Below are 19,590 nucleotides of genomic sequence, written 5' to 3' on the forward strand. Positions count from 1 at the left end.
GTGTTAGTGTGTATACCAGCATAGTTGTCAAACTAAATTAGAAGGTATCACTCATGATTAAAATATTATTTCTTTTTCTATTTATTGATTTATTGATTGATTGTCACTGGTTTGGTAACTGACATGCTAGGTCCCAGGGAAGACTGGGCAGCTGTTACAAGCCCACTTCATGTTCTATTGACTCTTAACCTATTTAAGGCTTTCTACTCCTAATGAACACAACTCAGTTATTTAACAGAAGTCAGCACATTTACCATGTACTTCAGTTTCCTTTAAAATAACTCTCTGGGGGCGCCTGGGTGGCTCAGTCGGTTAAGCGTCCGACTTCAGCCAGGTCACGATCTCGCGGTCCGTGAGTTCGAGCCCCGCGTCAGGCTCTGGGCGGATGGCTCGGAGCCTGGAGCCTGTTTCCGATTCTGTGTCTCCCTCTCTCTCTGCCCCTCCCCCGTTCATGCTCTGTCTCTCTCTGTCCCAAAAATAAATAAAAAACGTTGAAAAAAAAATTTTTTTTAAATAACTCTCTGGAACCTATCCTGAGGTGGGGGGGATGCAATGCCAAAAGAAAAAAAAATTGTTTTCCAAAAAGAAAGGTCTACCTGACTAGCCACAAAATTGACTGCTATTCTCAAAATCCCCAAGGGGTTTCTGCAGGATATCTTGGTTTATACTTCAAAGTCAAACAAACAATTGTGGAAGATTTAATCGTGTAACTTAACTTTTTTCCTTGTCTTATCAATTGGGGCAAGGGTTAGAGAAGAAAGAAAATCTAGTAAATATGGTCATTGCTTTTACAGACAGAAGCAGAATTTGAATAACATCTATATCTAACAATTCATGCCTAAACAGGTAATATTGAACACTCATATTCTTACATTTTATTTAAATTTGAGAGTAACTTCTCCTTTGGATAGGAAGAAATAGAAATATCAGAAGAAACAAAAGAGACTAGAATTTTCTTTCAACCATAAGAACATTAAGTAGATGAAATAATAAATTATTGCATACAGTGGATAACCAGAAACTCAGCTTCATAGATAATATAGCTTAGAGAGTATAACCAAATAATTTGTCAACCAAACTGGGATATTTTTGATAGGAAAAAAAGGAGAATATTAATAATTATGCTGTAAAATACAGCCATAAAACGGGACAACATGGCTGTCTTCAGTCAATTAGGCTAACTGGTCATCCTTCCAAGAGTTGTACAGATGGTAACTACATCAAAAAATTATAAAGTTATTTACAAAAGTTGGTAAATTAAAAAATTTGGTGAGCTATTTCAGATATTTTCTGATACTTTAAAGGATAGCTTCCATTCATCTCATGAGTACATTCTTTGGTTTTTCAGTTTTGTCCTTTTCCTATAACTCTTTCCTTTGGAGGGGTGTGTGGAGGTTTTTTTGTTTGTTTTTATTTGTTTCAATATAGTTTGCATATTGGAAAAAAAAAAAAAACCTTTTAACTACTGAAATTTTATTATTCCTTTGGAAACTGGTCCCAGAGAAAAGGCCTGGTTTCCTTTGTAAAGACCATGGGATTTGGGGGCCAGCATATAATGTAAGGGCTTGTGGTATAAATTTTAATGCTATAAGCTCTGAAGACAGTTCTGCTCATTGGTTAACACCACGGCATTTGGAGTTAGAATTCCTTTACTTACAGAAAGTGATTTCACACAGAAGCCAGAGCAATCAAAATAAAAGAATCAAATTATGCCACTCTTCAGTTCATAACCTTCAGTGGTTCCCCTTTTCTTTTAGAACCAGTACCAGAATCCCACAAGACACTCTATCCCTGATCCTGGCCTTTAGCTCCAGTCTCAACTTCTATGTGGCTTTCCTCATTTGTCTAATCATCCTGGGTTCATTTAGACCAGTGATTTCCAAACTCTGATGTTATCCAAGAGACATTTTTAGTTGTCACAAGGTGGCAGTGGGGATGGGAGTCGTACTATTTGCATATAGCTGATAAAGTTCAGGGATGTTGCCAAACATTCTACAGTGCACAAGGCAGCATCCCCTGTCCCCCTCTGCCCCACAAGAATCATTTAGATTAAAATGTTAATAGTGCAAAGGTTACACCTTTCCTCACACCATGTTTTCCTTAACCCTAAGCCTTGCACACACTATTTTTACTGCCTGAAATATTCATGCCCTTCTGTTCCCCTTTTCACTTTTCTTTAACTCCTTTTGATCATTCCCTTCTCAAAGTGCCTTTCCAGATTTTCCGTCCCAGATGAATATTACACTCTTTCAAAAAATTATAGAGGACTTAACAATATTAGTAACCATTTTACATATATTTATGTGTTAACCCCACCCCAACCAATCCCAGGTGAGCAGCACCATTTAGCTTGCATTCATCATAGTATCTCCAACAGCACAACTAGGTGAGATGTCATGCAACACTGCATTCAATGTTACTAAATGAACATTTGACAGCCTCACTTACAAAAGGAGAGTAATAGCGTGATCATCTCATTAGGGTGTAAGGATTAAATAATACACCTAAACTCTGTAACACTGTCTGAATTACACTAAGTCCACAGAGACCGGCGTTCTGTGGTTTGTGGACAGGAGACCGGCTCCGTCCGCTCATTAACAGCATTTGCAAACCCTCCTCCAGGTCTCCGGTCTATTGAGGAATTCTTCCTCCAGACTGTAACTAACAAATTTCTGCGCTTGCGCCTTTCTGCCTCTGTCGGTAACCAGGCTTCGGGAAGTATTTCCCTTCTCGTTGGCCCGCAAATAGACTGATCAATCGACACTGCGCATGCTCCGCATCAGGTTTCCCCTTCCCCGGCCCGCCCCACATCCGACCCAAGAGAGGCGCAAAGTCTACCAACACGCCTGCGCGAGCGGGCGTGCCCCGGAAGCGGTTCTTTGGCCTTGTGACACGTAGCAACGGAGCCAGTTCAGGGTCCTAAGCGGTGTTTGGCTGTTTTGGGGGTTTGCCGGAGCAGCTGCCGCCGCTTCTCCATTTGGTGAGTGTTTCAGCTTGTGGCACACTGTTCGGCTTCTCCGCAGTCCAGTGCAGCGCGGCTTGTTGCCGCCTTTCGGCGCAGCGTTCGGTCCTTTCGCTCAGACCCTCGCTCCCTTTCAGGTCCTTGCTTTGACGCGTCCCCTATACCTCAAGCGTGGCTTTCTAGGAGTCTGCACCGTCGCGGCAGGCTCAGGCCTTATTTTGCAAAGAGGCAGTTGCATTGTCAGCGGCAAAGCCCTTCCCCCGAGGTGAGGAATCATCTTTATTGTTTTTAGACCTCCAAGGAACCAGTTCTCCCACGACCCTTCCCCTAGTTATAGTGACAATTGTAATAACAATTTAATGACAAGGACCCTGGGCATACTGGCTCCTTGTAATGGAGGTGTCTTCCCAGCTCGTGATTTCGAGATTAGACGTTTCCTTTGTAACTGCCACCCAGACCTATCGTCCAAATGCTGGTGCCTCAAATTCCAGAAGAAATAATTTACTGCCTTCTGAGGCTTTTTGCCTAGTATCGAAACGAATTCAGTAGGATCTTGGGTATAAACAGTATTTGCCATTCTTCTTCTCTTGCAGATCATTTGCAATGTCAGGCTTTGATAACTTAAACACGGATTTCTACCAGACAAGTTACAGCATCGATGACCATTCACAGCAGTCCTATGATTATGGAGGAAGTGGAGGACCCTATAGCAAGTAACTTGTCAACTTTGACCATTTATTTAGTCAAGATTAAAGTGAAAGCATGTATCCTGAATGTTTGGTATTGCCTAAAACTGAATGTGGCAACATTCCCTTGTCAGGAAGGTGATTTTTCATAATCTTCCTTCCTCTGGAAAGATCTATGACACTGGTTTTGGCGTGAAGGGATTGCCCTAGTTAGAGTTCGGTGCCTTCTGCAAAATCTTCAGGTGGGCCCGAGTGCAAAAGTTGATTGTTAAAGAACTATTTCCTCGTAATAGTATTTCTACATCATTTAAGATATGGGTAGGAGCTTGAAGGACCTAGAAGATACCTAGGCTATTTAGTCCACAGAACCAGTTAAAATTTTAAAATCTTGTGATGTCTAGTTTAGAAGTTAAATCAGTCCAGATTTCAGACCTTGTCACTGTTAACTCAGAGTGCTTAGTGACACCGTTTAGCAGTGTAAGCTGCCTGTTGTGAATCATCAGGTGATTTTATATATCAAGTGATAATCATTTTTATTACTCTTCTTACCAAAACCTTGTGCTCAGTACACACAAGTTGCCAGTTGCAGACGGAAGAGGGATCTCAAAACCTTTCAGCTCTGAACTTCTAAGAACAAAACAAAACAAAACACCATGCTTTTTAAATAGGCTTTGGTGTTAGTGGTAGAAATACATTAGCTGAGGCATTCTACCAATCTCTAGGACATCATATTCTTAGTTTCTTAGAAATTTGAAAGTAATGTCATCAGGCATTAAGTATACCAGGGTGGATTAACCTTGTTTGGGTGGTCCAGGACTCCTTCAATGAGCAGAATTGGAAACATCATGTTGAGAAATATCCATTCCTTTATTTACTTAAAAACGTGTTTTGTTGTTTTGTTTTGTTTTTTAATCAGTGTACAAGAGGGAAAATCAATGAAAGATTGGTCAGAGTGCAGCCACAGGGCTTTAGAAAACCTGCCTCTGTATGTGGGCCTGTTTTTAGCTAAATGGTGTTTGCATTCAACAGAACTATGACATTTGGATTACAGCCTCCTAGGTGTATTTATCTCTGCCTTTCTTTCCTACCCTGTCGTGTTTGCATCACTTAAAGGTGTGGCTTATCTTTTCATTCCAGTTAACATCTTCTCCTTTCAGTTTTCTGCAGGGAGGTGGTTTACATATTCTGTTGCTAACTATTCTCAATTCCATTACAATCAAATCATGTACCAGTAAGCATTGTTTCAGTGTAATGAAGTTTTATTCCAGATACTTGCATACCCACTATTGCAATTAACAAATGGGAGTTTATAGATGAAGCCTAGGAAAACAGAAAGCTTAATGTATTAGCAGTAACAATTGGGTTTCGTTTATAAGTATCATTTATATGTTCATATAACAACAACAACAGCAACAAGTGAAAGGCCCTTTGATCTTAATCTATTGAGCTTTATGACTGTCATATTGGACAGGTCCCACATTGTATGTTAGATATGCCTATAAAATACCAATTACATATTTTTAAAGTATTTAAAGCTAGTTGTTTTTCATTTTTGATTTAACTGATAAATATCTTTATGGAATACAGTGTTGATTTAGTCAGTACAGATCGTATTTACCATACTGTGTTCTAGTTTAAAACCAGCAGGAGCAAGTCAGGAATTTTTCCCGACCAGGTCCTACCAGAAAAGGAAAACTGTAAAATTCCATGGCGTTGTCTTTCTTGCATCTTAAAGAAGGAATGAAGACACCACTTTTGAAGCAGTCGTTTTCTTGGGGACTATTTCTCTTCGTTACATGACATTTATGAGTCTTACATCACCATTCGAAAGTGTGGCCTTCAGACCCTAGAGGGTTGTTGAGACCTTTCAAGGAGTCTGTAAGGGCAAGACTATTTTTATAACAGTACTAAGACATTATATACCTTTTTAGGTGTGTTGACATTTGTACTCATGTTTTAAAAACAGTGGTTGATAAAATTGCTAGTACCTGAATGTGAATCAAGACAAGGGCATCAAATCGTTCCAGTAATCATTATATTCTTTATTGCCACACACTTGCTGGGGTGTAGGGGGGAACCACTTTTATATAAGGATGACCTTGATGAAGCAGTAAAAATTACCGTGTTATTAAATCCTGACCCTTCAGTGCACACAGAGTAGAACTGTGCTGCATGACGAAATGGGAAAAGGTCCTAAAGCACTTCTGGTGTGTACTGGAGAGCAGTGGTTAGGAAAAGACCCTGTGCATTCGGAATCGCAGGCTGAAGTAACTGCTTTTTCTTGAAAACCATTTCTATTGGAAAGAACATCTGACAAACTATGGTTATTTAGACTTCAGTACTGGGCAGATGTTTTCTTGAAGATGAAATAGTTGAGCCCCTTACTTCAAGAAAAAAAACTGACAGTATGTGTAGCCAGTGGTTAAATTCAAGTTTTCAGGTAAAAATGAGGATTTGGGAAAACTGTCCATAACTGTCAGCTTCCTAGTAATAACCATTTTTCTGATGAAATCACTGGTCATATTAACAAATGTGATTTTCTTATACTTACCCTTCATATATATGTTTTTATATTAAATATGTTAATATTTGGGAGATAGGTATAACTTATACTAATATTTTCTAAATCATCAGTGAAGGTTACAGAATCAAAAATGAGTAAAGAAAGGGTCCGTTCAAAGTGCAAAGCACATTACTGTATTCTTTGAAACAGTATAAAAAGTTTATCAGTGGAGCACCTGGGTGGTTCAGTTGGTTGGGCATCTGACTCTTGATTTTGGCTCAGGTCATGATCTCACGGTTTGTGAGTTCAGGCCCCACCTTGGGCCCTGCTGACAGTGTGGAACCTGCTTGGGTTTCTCTCTCTGCCCCTCCTTGCATGTGTGTGTGTATGCACACACTCTTTGTCTCTCTCTCAAATAAATTTAAGAAGGATGTTTATTAGTAGTTGTTCCATCTTCTCTGTTGCAACTTAAGTTTAAAAAACTACCATCTTGCTTTGAATTTTGATGCAGAATGAAAAGAATATCCATGATAATCTGAAAAGGTTGTTAAATAATTTTCCAGCTACTTGTCTGCCTCACTACATTTTCTTCAGATACTTCGACTAAAACAATATATTACCACAAACTGACAACAGAAGCAGATACAAGAATTTTTAGCTGTCTTCTGTTAAACCAGACAGGACCAAGATTGTCAAAAATATGATACAGTGCCACTTTTCTCAGTAATTTTTTAAAGTAATTCTTTCATTAAAATTTTATGCTAATATATGAAAAGTTTATTGTTACTTTATTTTTTTTTTTTAATTTTTTTTTTTAACGTTTATTTATTTTTGAGACAGGGAGAGACAGCATGAATGGGGGAGGGTCAGAGAGAGAGGGAGACACAGAATGTGAAGCAGGCTCCAGGCTCTGAGCTGTCAGCACAGAGCCTGATGCGGGGCTCGAACTCACGGACCGCGAGATCATGACCTGAGCCAAAGTCGGATGCTTAACCGACTGAGCCACCCAGGCGCCCCATATTGTTACTTTAAATGAACTAATAAATATTTAATTTTTTTTAATGTTTATATATTTTTGAGAGAGAGAGAGAGAGACAGAGTGCAAGCAAGGTAGGGTCAGAGAGAGAGGGAGACACAGAATCCAAAGCAGGCTTCAGGCTCCAAGCTGTCAGCCCAGACCCTGACCTGGGGCTTGAACCCACAAGCCATGAGATCATGACCTGAGCCAAAGTCAGATGCTTAACCAACTGAGCTACCCAAGCGCCCCATTAAATATTTTAAAAATTTCTCAGTTTTAATTTCTAATATGATAAATATTGACAGATACATCCCACAGGAATAAAAAATATTTGGGCTTCCCAGTAATAAATTTTGAAAGTGAAAGGGGATCCTAAGGACAAAGAGTTTGAGAACCACTGGTCTGTACCATTCTTTTTTTTTTTTTATTATTGCATAGACATTCATATTCTCTCTCTCTCTCTCTCTCTCTCTCTCTCTCTCTCTCTGTCTCTGTGTGTGTCTTTCTGTGTGAGAGAGAATAAAATACATTCTGTTGATGCAGATTGTATCAGCCTCCATATGGAGCTTTTCTAGCTGTTTCATAAACCCAGTTTTAGATTTATGATACATTCTAACAGAGATCAACATAATAGCATATTGTACTAAATCAGAAAATGTGAATTCTTCCCCTAATTCAGTTCAACCTGCTAATCCTGTGGGATATGTGTGTGTATGTTTAAGTAAATAGAAATCAACATATTTCATACTAAAATGGAAAAAGACATATATGGGAAAAAAAGATATTATAGCTATCTCCATAAATTAGGATTTGGGGGTGATTATTATTATTATTGTTAAAAGTTGGTCCCCGGAGTCAAAAAGTCTAGTTTTGAATCTTGGCACCACCATAGGCAAATCATTTTAACCTAAATATTAGTTTATACATCTTTATAATGGGAAGGATGTTAAAAGCAACCTCCTAAAGTTATAGTGACGTAATATGATATAAAGCACATTAAACACTTAAAACTGTGCTTTACAAAGTAACATTCAGATAGGTGACTTGTATTTTTGTAAATTTTCAGTAGCTAATATGTGCCTATATGTTACCTATAACATATTTTAGAATGAATGAATTTTGATAAATAATAAATGTACAACAGTTTTAAAGATGCAGAAGTTTTTAATATGAAAATTAAGTCTTCCACTTCCCCTTGCTTCCAAGTCCCTTTACCTATATAATTATGTGTGTTATATTAAATGTTACATTATCCTTAAGCCTATATAATTATAGGTAATGTATGTATATGTGTATAAAATACACATATGCAAATATATAGATACAGATGTATTCTAAAAACTACAATCAGAGTGGGTGCATATGGCATATACTATTCTGAACATTGGGTTTTTTTGTTTCTGCCCACTAAGTATTTTTTGATTATCGTTCCTTATTCACATAGAAGTACCTCATTTTTTTTAAACAAGCGCATAGTAATTTATGCCATATTACAGGATATTTACTCATAACTGTTTATTTTGTTTTTTATTGTTTGCTGTTAAAATAATGCTTTGGGACACCTGGGTGGCTCAGTCAGTTAAGCATCCAACTCTTGATTTCAGCTCAGGTCATGATCTCGCAGTTTGTGAGTTCGAGCCCTGCACTGGGCTCTGCACTGACAGCACAGAGCTTGCTTGGGATTCTCTTTCTCCCTCTCCCTCTGTCCCTCACCTGCTTATATGTGTGCTCTCTCTCTCTCTTTTCCTCTCCCTCAAAATAAATAAAAATTAAAAATTAAAAAAAAATGCTTCATCGAATTCTATATTACTATATATAGCCAGAAAACTAAATAACGTTTTTTTTTAAGCTTGGATTGGACTAGAGTGGTAAATAAATCATGAGAGTCCCATTGGACTCTCCAGAGGATTATGTATAGTTGAAATTTTCCCATTATTTGGATTTGCTTTTATTTTATTTTTTAAATGTTTGCTTATTTATTTAGAGAGAGAAAGAGAGAGGGGAAGAGAGAATCCCAAGCAGGCTCCGCTCTCTCAAAGCAGAGCCAGTTGTGGGGCTCAATCTCACAAACCATGAGTTCATGACCTGAGCCAAAATCAAGAGTCAGACTCTTAACTTAGTGAGCCAACCAGGCGCTTCAGATTTGCTTTTAATCAAGATGTTCAGTTAATTTAAGATTTAATTTTAAAATCTCAAGTAACATTCATGGCAGTCATTAGTCTTATATTTATCAAAAGGAAACTATAGAATTTTAAAAGGTAATTAAAGGATCTTTAAGCTTTCTCAGTTCTTTTTAAAATAATTATTTTACTTCTGTATTTCTTACTTTGTATTTAGATTTGTCCCATTGATGGGTAAGTCATATTTTTCCCCAGAACATGGTAAAACAAGTTTTTAAAGATACTGCTTCAATGTCTTTCTGTTCACTGTTGTTTTTTTGTTTTTATTTCATCACTAAAATAGCCATGGTAAAGCCTCTTTTTCTGCAGTGCGGGATTTTACTACAGCACATATCAAATGAGACAGTAAGCGTATACCTACTTTGAAAAATTGAAAGTGCTATTAAAATGCAAGGTAATACTAATAATGTTTTGTTATATTCAGAAAGCTTTTGAGAAAGAGGCTTGAATTTTTCCATTCTGTGTTTGAAATTGATGGTTCTTAAAGAGATTTACACACTTGGAAAAAAATAACATACTACAAAGAGTAAAGAAGAATGATTGAACATTCAATGGAGATTCAAACCACAGTGGGAAATTACATAACTTGTAGTACAAAGTCTATCATATTCAGTTTTCATCCATAGTCTTAGGTATAAATTTTATTCCTCAGCTATCTTTATATTATATATACTACTAGAGGGGGAGAAATAGATAAGATTTCTAAGTTTTCATTTTTTGACCACCTAATCTTTAAGAGTTTCATAGTTTATAAAATTCTTAAGCGCTGTAGGAGTGTTGGCATCATCAAGTAGATTCTCTGAAAAACACTGACAACTTACCATTGGAGATAATCATATTGATCCTAGTAATCATTTCAACACCATTTATGAAAACTGGCCAAGTGGCTATCCTAGGAGCTGTGTGACTGTGACTCTCTCGCTCTCAGGGATATCCACTGTTGACGTAATTCTCAGAAATGGAACTTTGATTTACAGGCAGTATGCTGGCTATGACTATTCGCAGCAAGGCCGATTTGTCCCTCCAGACATGATGCAGCCACAACAGCCATACACCGGGCAGATTTTCCAGCCAACTCAGGCATACACTCCAACAACACCTCAGCCGTTCTATGGAAACAACTTTGAGGATGAGCCACCTTTATTAGAAGGTAGGATTCGTTGCAGAGTACTCTGTAGTGTCCAGCTGGTTAGTGAAAATAAATCAGTTTGGAGAAGTTATCCCTTCCTTTGAGAGAATAATGTTACAGAAAAAATGTTTTCTACGAAGTAACCCATTTTGAACAGAGTGTATATGAAACCACACTGAACCATAAGGGACCAGATTTTTAATAGATCTTTATAAAGTGATTATTAGGTCAATATGTGAACATTGACTTTTACTTCACATTATTGATTCAGTTCTCTCAGTGGAAGAAATGGAAGGAAATAGCATGGTAGTGATTATTCTATATGGAAGAAGTTGGCAAAACTAGTAACATCATTGAAAAGTATGGTGATTTTCAAATTCTGTTCCAAAACCCATAAAGCAGTACTTCTGAACATTTTGGGCTGGGGGGTGGGGGGTGTCAGATACCATTTGAAAGTCTAACGAAAGCTATGAATCAAAAAAATACTCTTCTCAGAAAAATGCACACCTGTGCATAGAAACATAGTTTTATATACAATTTCATAGCATCTCCAGGTATTGCTGAAGCCCCAGGTGAAGAACCCCTTACTCCGAACCCTGTCCATATATCCTTTTTACGCAGTCGTAGCTGAGAATGTCTTGTTTTGTCACATCCAAACACTTTTTCCATCACCAAAGCAGAAATAAGACTTTTGTGGAGTAAGCACCACAGTCAGGGAAGACTGGTATTGAGGACTCCCCAAAATAATGTCTCATATTGCTGAGTGTTTCAGTCTGTCTCCTGTTCCAACATAGATTCTGGTAAACTAAAGATATATCAACAAATCCTAATTGACTTTCTTATTTTCTCTTCCTTTAGAATTAGGTATCAATTTTGACCACATCTGGCAAAAAACACTAACAGTGTTACATCCATTAAAAGTAGCAGATGGCAGCATCATGAATGAGACTGATTTGGCAGGACCCATGGTTTTTTGCCTTGCCTTTGGAGCCACATTGTTACTGGTAAGATTTTAGTTTAAACTCTCAGTATGAGATTAAATAACATTCTTTAATGGCCAAGAGCCATTTTTGACACTGTTTATACATCAGATCTTTCATGTGTTTTGAATGGTATTGAGTTGCTTGAAATTATACCCATTCATCACTTCTCCGTTGATAATAAATGTAATATATTTGGAAATACCTTTTTAGGTTTATTTACTTATTTTGAGAGAGAGAGAGAATGCATGTGTACGTAATAGGGGAGAGAGAGAATCCCAAGTAGGATCCGCACTGTCAGCACAGAGCCCAGCCCGGGGCTCCATCTCACAAACCGTGAGATCATGACCTGATCTGAGATTGAGAGTCAGACACTTTACTGACTGAGCCATCCAGGTGCCCCTAACACATTACTGTCTTAAGTCTGTTCAGTAATGTCTTTTACAAGAGCATAATTCAGTTTTGTTTTGTTTTTTGGTTTGTCAAAAGACTGTATAACTCCACCAATGGTTTGGAAAAATAATGAAAGAAAAATACATCTTCCATTAGATTTTTCTTGCTTGTTCGTCATTTTTCTTTTCTCCTCCCTTCCCCATAGAACCCTGGTGTCCTGCTTATCCTGACTTCCTTTCTGTTAGCTCCTTTTGGTGGTATTTGTTGCTTTCAAGGGATATTGGCTATTATCCAAACATTCTGCAGGATTTTCCATCTTGGGTCTATAGTTTATTTGCTTCAAATCAGACAGATTTCTTTTTAGAAGTCTACTGCTTAAAGGTGATTGTAGCATGATTCTGTGTCTTTATTTGCTGAATTGTTCATATACTACCTGGAAAATGAAAAACCAAATATATGTATATTGGGAAGTAGGTACTTCAGACTTCCTGAGAAAGGTATAATAGCCAATCATTGTTTTACTACTCTGCTTAAAGAATAGATACGTGTACAGATTTTGATGCTCACAAATTGAATATTTTCTACATGTACTTTTTTAGGTGAAATAAAGCCAAAAATAATTTATTTTTTTCCCTTGTAACCCATAATCTTTTCTTTACCCATAGGCTGGCAAAATCCAGTTTGGCTATGTATATGGGATCAGTGCAATTGGATGTCTAGGAATGTTCTGTTTACTAAACTTAATGAGTATGACAGGTGTTTCATTTGGTTGCGTGGCAAGTGTCCTTGGATATTGTCTTCTTCCCATGATCCTACTTTCCAGTTTTGCAGTGATATTTTCTTTGCAGTAAGTACTGATCTTTATTTGGGGGTTGATTGACCAGTTCTCTGTAGTAGGATTTCCCTCACCATCAGTTTAAGATAAATCTCTAATTCATCAAACTTGAGATAGTGCCTGTTGTGAATGAGGACTATCCTCCATTAATTTCAGTGATAAATACTGAAACTAAGAATAAATTTAAATTTTTTTATTACCATCTCTGCTTTTATCTGTGATAAAGAATTTCACTACTTTTGTGTTTACTTGGCACTGAACAGTAGTGATTGTTAAGTCAAATATTGCATGAAAAGATCAGGTTGTGAAAATTATACTTTCCATCTCTCACATTTTTTAGACTATAGCTTATTTCTTAAAGATGTTGGGCATATGTTAAGTGAATGAATAATAAAACACATACTGTCTACTTGGCAGCTTTTTAAGTGAAAATGAAGCATTCTTTTTATGGCAAGAGGCTGTTAGTAGCCTACCATGTTCTCAGATGTATATGTAAGCAGCTTTAAGTGTGTAATTTGTTAAATAATGTTTTAGGTAAGGTGAGAAGGAAAGGTGTAAATTCCTGCTGATAAATTCTCTGCTCACAGCCAGCATGCAGCTTCTTTATCAACAGTTCAGGCTCCTCCTTGTGGCTAGTGCCTGGCACAACCAGTGATGGGGCTTTGTTACACTTGGAAAGTTAAAGGAGAGGTTTAGGAGAAGAGCGTGTAGCAGCTCTTCGATACTAGAGATTTGGCAAGATGATGGCCTCACAGTGTTTCTGCTTTGTGTAAAAATGCTTCAGATTTTCAGTGTAGAAACCTTGACTCTTCATTTGTTGAGACTGGTACCCTTATATTTGAATTTTACAAAAGAGATTTTCTATGAATGCACTATTTTTTAACCAGAGCAGTTTTGCTCTCAGGAGGCATTTGGCAGGGTCTGGAAGTAATTTTGGGGGATGCAAAAGTGTTGAAGGCCACGGGTTCTGCTGACCAGCCTTACAATGTACAGAATAGCCCTTCACAACAAAAGTGCATCCATCCCAAATGTCAGTGATGCCAACATTGAGAAACCTGGCTCCTGTGCTGACAGGCATAAAATGTAATTATAAATGAGCTTTTTGAATGTGGATGTGAATGATTCAGCATTATTGAATTCACTGTGAGGTGCTTTATTTTAGCATTTGAAAACAAAATCTTGACCGTTTCTTCAGATGTGTACAATGTGGATTTAAAGTGCTTTTCTTTAGAATTGGGTTATTATTATATTCTTACGTATCTAATCTCATCTACTGCCTCCCCCCCCCTCCCCTTTTTCCTTGTCGGTTACAGAGGAATGGTAGGAATCATTCTCACTGCTGGAATTATTGGTTGGTGTAGTTTTTCGGCTTCCAAAATTTTTATTTCTGCATTAGCCATGGAAGGACAGCAACTTCTAGTAGCATATCCTTGTGCTTTGTTATATGGAGTCTTTGCCCTAATTTCCGTTTTTTGAACTGAATTGATCTGGCATGTGGACACCATTGAGCCAAAAGGACTTTGAACTCTTATATTGGACCAGCGAACTGCTACAGTGCAACTCCCGTGCAGATCTAACGTTTGACTATTGGCGCAGTGGAAGTAAACATACATCTTTTGTTCATTTTTATAGAACTTTTGAATACTATGTTGGATTTACTTGCAGTATGACTAGCTTTAAATGTTTGTGCTTATACCAATAAGAAGTGCTATTTCTTTCCTGTTCTGCAGCCTTTGAAAAACAGATTTTTTTCTTGCAAATTATATTAAGATGTTTTTGATAGATTTTTATCAACTGTGGGAAACTGACCACAGGGCTGATAATCTTTTCTTAAAAACAACCCAGTCTTGGTTAAGAAGACACAAGATGTACTGCAGAAATGTTTTTCCAAGGGATTGGGAAAGAAAAATTGCCTGTATTCTCAAGTTAGATGCACTTGAAGCAAAAAAGTGATCCCAATGTAGAGTTTTATGAGTTTGCTCTGCACAAATTTGACATTCCTTTAAATTATCTCATGGAGTTTTTGCTAAAATTCAACAAGACAGCAAGTTCCTAGTCTACTTGATTGTAGACAGGAAGTGTGAGCACCTGTTGAGGTTAGCATGAACTAAACCATAGTGACCTAGACTGAACGCATTAATGTTCATAGTCGTATCTCCATGTTTCCTAGGAAAAAGAAAATCACTAACCTTTTTTGAGAAAAAGATTTAAAACGTCACAGTTTCAGTACTGCAGTTATCAATGTAAAGTGCATTTGATGCTTAGTAATTAAAATTTTCCCAGTTTTAACTGTGTTGAGTTGACTTTTGCTGTTTTCGGTGTCGCATTTTCTTTAATTAGGTTCTGGTTTTAACTTGTATTCATAATTTATTATAAGCTTGAAGAATAGAAGTCATTTAGTATAGAATCAGAAAAGAGATTAAATGAAAAGCAATGTACTTTGAGTTACAACATTATTTCCTTGTATTAAATTTATTTGGTTCATGTCATGTTCTCTTGCCAGAGAATCTATGAGAAAATGCTATATCTTGTATTTTGATATAGCATTGGCTTTTTCTGAAGAAAACTGCCTCTGATTTTTGGACAGGCTCATTTACAGTTGTGAGAAAGATGCCTTATGGGAAGGAAAATGTTGCCTTTTTCAAAAAAGGAGACTTTCAGACCAAATAAAAACAAACACCAAACTGATGTTAATGGTTCTTTTTAAAAGTTAGTTTTCAATCGTATAAGGAGGTTAAGATAATAAAACACATTTCTTGTAAGATCATGATTTCTGATCTCTGGAATCATATAAATATGTTTTTCTTCATTAATACTTAATTTCCTAGAGGAATACTCTCACTAATTTGTTTTGGGCTGGGTTTTCAAACATACCAAAGTGTTTTAGAGTTATTTTTTACTGTAATCCGTGGATAGTATTTGTTTTGTCTTTTTCAGTTCATTTTATAAATACACACTAATATTGTTAAGGTAGATATAATGAGTGCCTTCTGTGAATATCCAGTTTTTCCCAATGATCAGTGTAGAGGATGCTTTGGGAATTAAATTTCCCTACTGTTGCTTAGACTTAGACCATTAATCTTCAGCCAGATTCCCCAAATGGATCAAATTGTTTTATTTTTTTGCCTCTCCCAGCCCCAAGATAATACTTTTTAATTTAAATCAATATTGAGAGACTATTGTTACTTGTCTTATAGAACTCCAAAATGATTACATGCAAACCCATTTTATATATAACGGTTATCCTGTCAAAACAGCTTTATAGTGGAATTGTATTTAATGCAAAAGGTTAGTTCTAGAGTTTGCTTGCTACCTGGTGAGTCCTGTATAGCCAAAATTTCCCTTTTAAAATTTGTCTTTAAAATGCAATATATGTCGCCATATTTATGCATACTTTAAAAACTGAAAAACTATGTTTCAAAAAGTTATATGTAATAACTTTTTTGTCTGGCATTGTAGTAGATTTCTCTTTCTTGAGTTAAGTTACAAGAAGAGCATCTAGCTTGCTTTTAGGTAGGGCCCATTTTATACCAAAACCATATACATGTACCTTTAAATACTAGAGACACTCAGTATAACTTCAAGCTCACTTAGTGATTGTTCCTGGATAATAAATTTACCATGAATGGATCTGCAAGTTCACTCACTGGAGCTACTGTGTTATGTGTTACTTACTTATGCATGCATGTATATCAAGGACAGATAACTGCTTGTATGTATGGTATAAATGTATATTTTATGACTTTTAATACCATGTTACATTACCACCTTTACCAGTGGGTGCTTCCAAGAGCTATGTAACTAAGCTTGTAGGAAGAGGCATTCTTCCTCCAGACACAGTTATAAAGATGGTGCAAAATTCTATAAATCTTAAAATGCTAATTATGTCCTCACGTACTAAGCATCCAGTCAAAGAGAATTTTTTAAAATGTATCTAATGACATGATTTCAGGTAGAATTTAATTACTGTGCATTGACATTTTCCAAGTTTATTTGTAAGCTTTAATGGGCATTGCTCAACTGAAATATACTCCAAAGCTAAGTAAGGACAGTTGTCTCTGAAGATCAAATTATGCATTATTTTTATAGTATTCATTACCTATTAAAAAAAAAAAGGAGACTTTCCTTTCTGAAGTTATACACTTTTTTCCATATAAATGGAAGAATTTAGAGCTTTGGTCAAAAGGAGAACTCTAGAAATTATAATCTCCTATAGGGTACTGTGACCTAGTTGTGGAGAATTGTGGGAATTCAGGAGTACATTGGAGATCTGCCTGTTGTCGTATAGAGCAGAGCTGACGTAATGACTCAGACAATTTTCTTAACTTGCCCTGTGAGAGAAATAAATAATAATGTGTGTGTGTGTGTGTGTGTGTGTGTGTGTGTGTGTGTATAATGTGTGTATATATGTATATATAACATATAACAGTAATGTGTATATATAATTGTGTGTATGTATATATTATATATATATCTTACAGGGCATTTTATATATTTTATAAACATTTAGAGTTAGGCAAAAACATAAGTACCTTTTCAAAGAGTTACAGTAGTTAACAAGAGATTCCTTTTTTTTTTTTTTTTTTTTTTTAGGATGTATTTAGGATTTGGGGGAAGGAATGGAAATAACAAGATATCAAAGCTTGTTGTGAATGCCCTAAGGAAGAATTGGATCCTGTTTGGATCCTGTGCTTTTATGAATAGTAGATAAGAATGACCTATCATATCATTAGCTTGTCAAGAGTACAGTAGTTACTTTCAAACAGCTTAAGTAAAACCTATTCTCACCACTCTGTACAATCTGTGCTATTAATATTTTACACCACCAGTGAAGACATAATTGATTTGTAACTCTACCACCATCCTAATTATTGAAGTTTGAATTTTAATACATTACTGTTACTTGAATTTCAATAAGCTTCTTTGTTCTTTAATAATTGAATACTCATAACCGGGAAATAGGTAAAATAAAACATTAAATATTATCGATTTCTAGGGATTGGCAGAGTACTTACTTAAAAGTGTTTTATATTGACCAGTGTATGTCTCAGAATGGCAACTATAAACTGAAGAATGAAATCTAGCAGTGTGCAGTTAGGATCTTGCATCACAGGTAGGAATACATCATCTACCCTTGTGCACAAAGTCCCTACTTTAGTTAATGAAGAACATTGTCTGCTGATGGAGCACAGTGTCCTGTGTTTGTGCAAATAAATTAAAATGATTACGTCCTCAAATGAGGCCTAATTAAATACAGAGCTGTTCTCCTAATTTAAAAGCACAAATACTTTCTTGAGCACATTAGGTTCTGAAAATCGGATATTACATTTTTTGTGAGCCTAACTAATTAGGCTTACCTTGCATATATAAATTTGGCTTATTTCTGAAACTACCACTAAATCTGATAGCACGCAGAGTGATTATGCATTAAGATGTTTTAAATAGCTTTTCAACACTAGTGGCACAAAAAGAATTTTAAAAATGAGAAAACAAATGAAGTGCTCAGTAGAAACATTTAAGATACTTGTAAATTTATATACTTACTTGAGTTACTCTGATTATCTTAAAAGTAGACAAAGCAATATGATTATTTCATTTTTTTTCTCCAAGTAAATATAAATCAAACAAAGGTCCTTATAGAGTTTCATGATAAATTTGCTTACAGTTTTCAGTTTGTGATCTTTGATAATGCTGTATGACTTGATAGTCTTTTCTTTAGGTAGAAGTGGTCCTACAAGTCCTACTATTTTTATATGTTTTAATTTTCAAAACAGCATTGCTCTGTGGTTCTCTATTACCTCAGCGTGTTTATACTACTCATACAGCGGAATGGGAATACTGGTAAAAGTATCATGTCACACCCACGCTTCAGATTATTCCTACATCAGAAGGGAAGACTTCACTGAAAATGCGCTTTTTTTTTTCCTTGCTCATGTAGAAGAATAAGTCTGACAATGTCATTTTTAGGTCACTCCTTTACATAGCTTTTTGTAAAAGGTTCTGAAATGTGACCATTTTTAATTTCTCATTGAGTGGATCTGTGTGCTTATATGATTTAGTCATTTCAGGACATTCCCCAGCATTTACTCTAATTGTACTTTAATTGTATCTGTAGTCCTCTTTAGAATATGAAATATATAGTATGATCTGACGGTGACTCTGCTCACATTAGGCCTTGTTACCCAATTTGTTACTATGTCAATTCCCAAGAGTTAAACTGTACCATGGTAGCAATTAAAAAGACTAAAACCAACATCTCTACTCAGACATCTGCAGAAATCAGTTTTTTATATAAATTTTTATTGAGCTCTCAGAGTTGAATTTCCTAATAAAACGGTTTAAAATGCTTTTTTTTTTTTTTTTTTTTTTTGCTTGTTTGTTTGCATGGGGTTGTTTAGAGGATGTTTGTTTACTTTAGCATTGTATTTACATTTTACGGCTTGTTTTCTTAATGCACTTAAAAAAAAAAAAACACTTTCTGAACTGTTTCCATGTGGTACATTTTCATCACTGCTTGAGCAGTCCTGTTAAAAGTATCTTCTAGCTTCAATGACATTTCAGATACTCCTTGCATATCTAGGTCTGTCACAAGGTCATACTTAAACCCACTCTCAATTTTTACCATCTCTTGAGACCATATTTTATTCTGACTGGCCTAGGTCACAATCTTCCTGCGATAACATGGTTTTGGTTTTTCTATAAAAGATTGAATCATTTCTATGGTTTAATAAAAGATTAAACTGCATCTGCAATGAGGTGAATGTTGTTTAAACAAGGTTGTCCTTGCTGAACCAAAGTTAGAGTTTAATATTTGACATGAGAGTCATACTGATTTTCTGTTCTTATTCATATCGCAAAAATAAGAGAGAATCATTTATGAACAAACCATGGAACCTCTTGTCTT

General features: G+C 36.1%; 1 protein-coding gene across 2 annotated transcripts; it reads left to right on the plus strand.

The window, feature by feature from the left end:
- The first annotated feature begins 2,832 nt into the window (after positions 1 to 2,832).
- Positions 2,833 to 16,337, plus strand: YIPF5 (Yip1 domain family member 5). 2 transcript variants are annotated; one of them, XM_025923647.2, is made up of 6 exons: positions 2,833 to 2,980; positions 3,556 to 3,675; positions 10,327 to 10,499; positions 11,337 to 11,482; positions 12,517 to 12,698; positions 14,000 to 16,337. In XM_025923647.2, the coding sequence occupies exons 2-6, from the start codon at positions 3,566 to 3,568 to the stop codon at positions 14,160 to 14,162; spliced, it is 774 nt and encodes a 257-aa protein (XP_025779432.1). In that variant the 5' UTR covers positions 2,833 to 2,980; positions 3,556 to 3,565; the 3' UTR covers positions 14,163 to 16,337. The 2 variants fall into 2 exon arrangements, with proteins under 2 accessions (XP_025779432.1, XP_086557584.1); XM_086701458.1 differs by lacking the exon at positions 2,833 to 2,980 and adding an exon at positions 3,072 to 3,227.
- The last annotated feature ends 3,253 nt before the right edge of the window (positions 16,338 to 19,590 follow it).

Source organism: Puma concolor, chromosome A1 (genome assembly GCF_028749965.1).
Source record: "Puma concolor isolate L17-30 chromosome A1, mPumCon1.1.hap2, whole genome shotgun sequence".
In the NCBI taxonomy this organism is placed as follows: domain Eukaryota; kingdom Metazoa; phylum Chordata; class Mammalia; order Carnivora; family Felidae; genus Puma; species Puma concolor.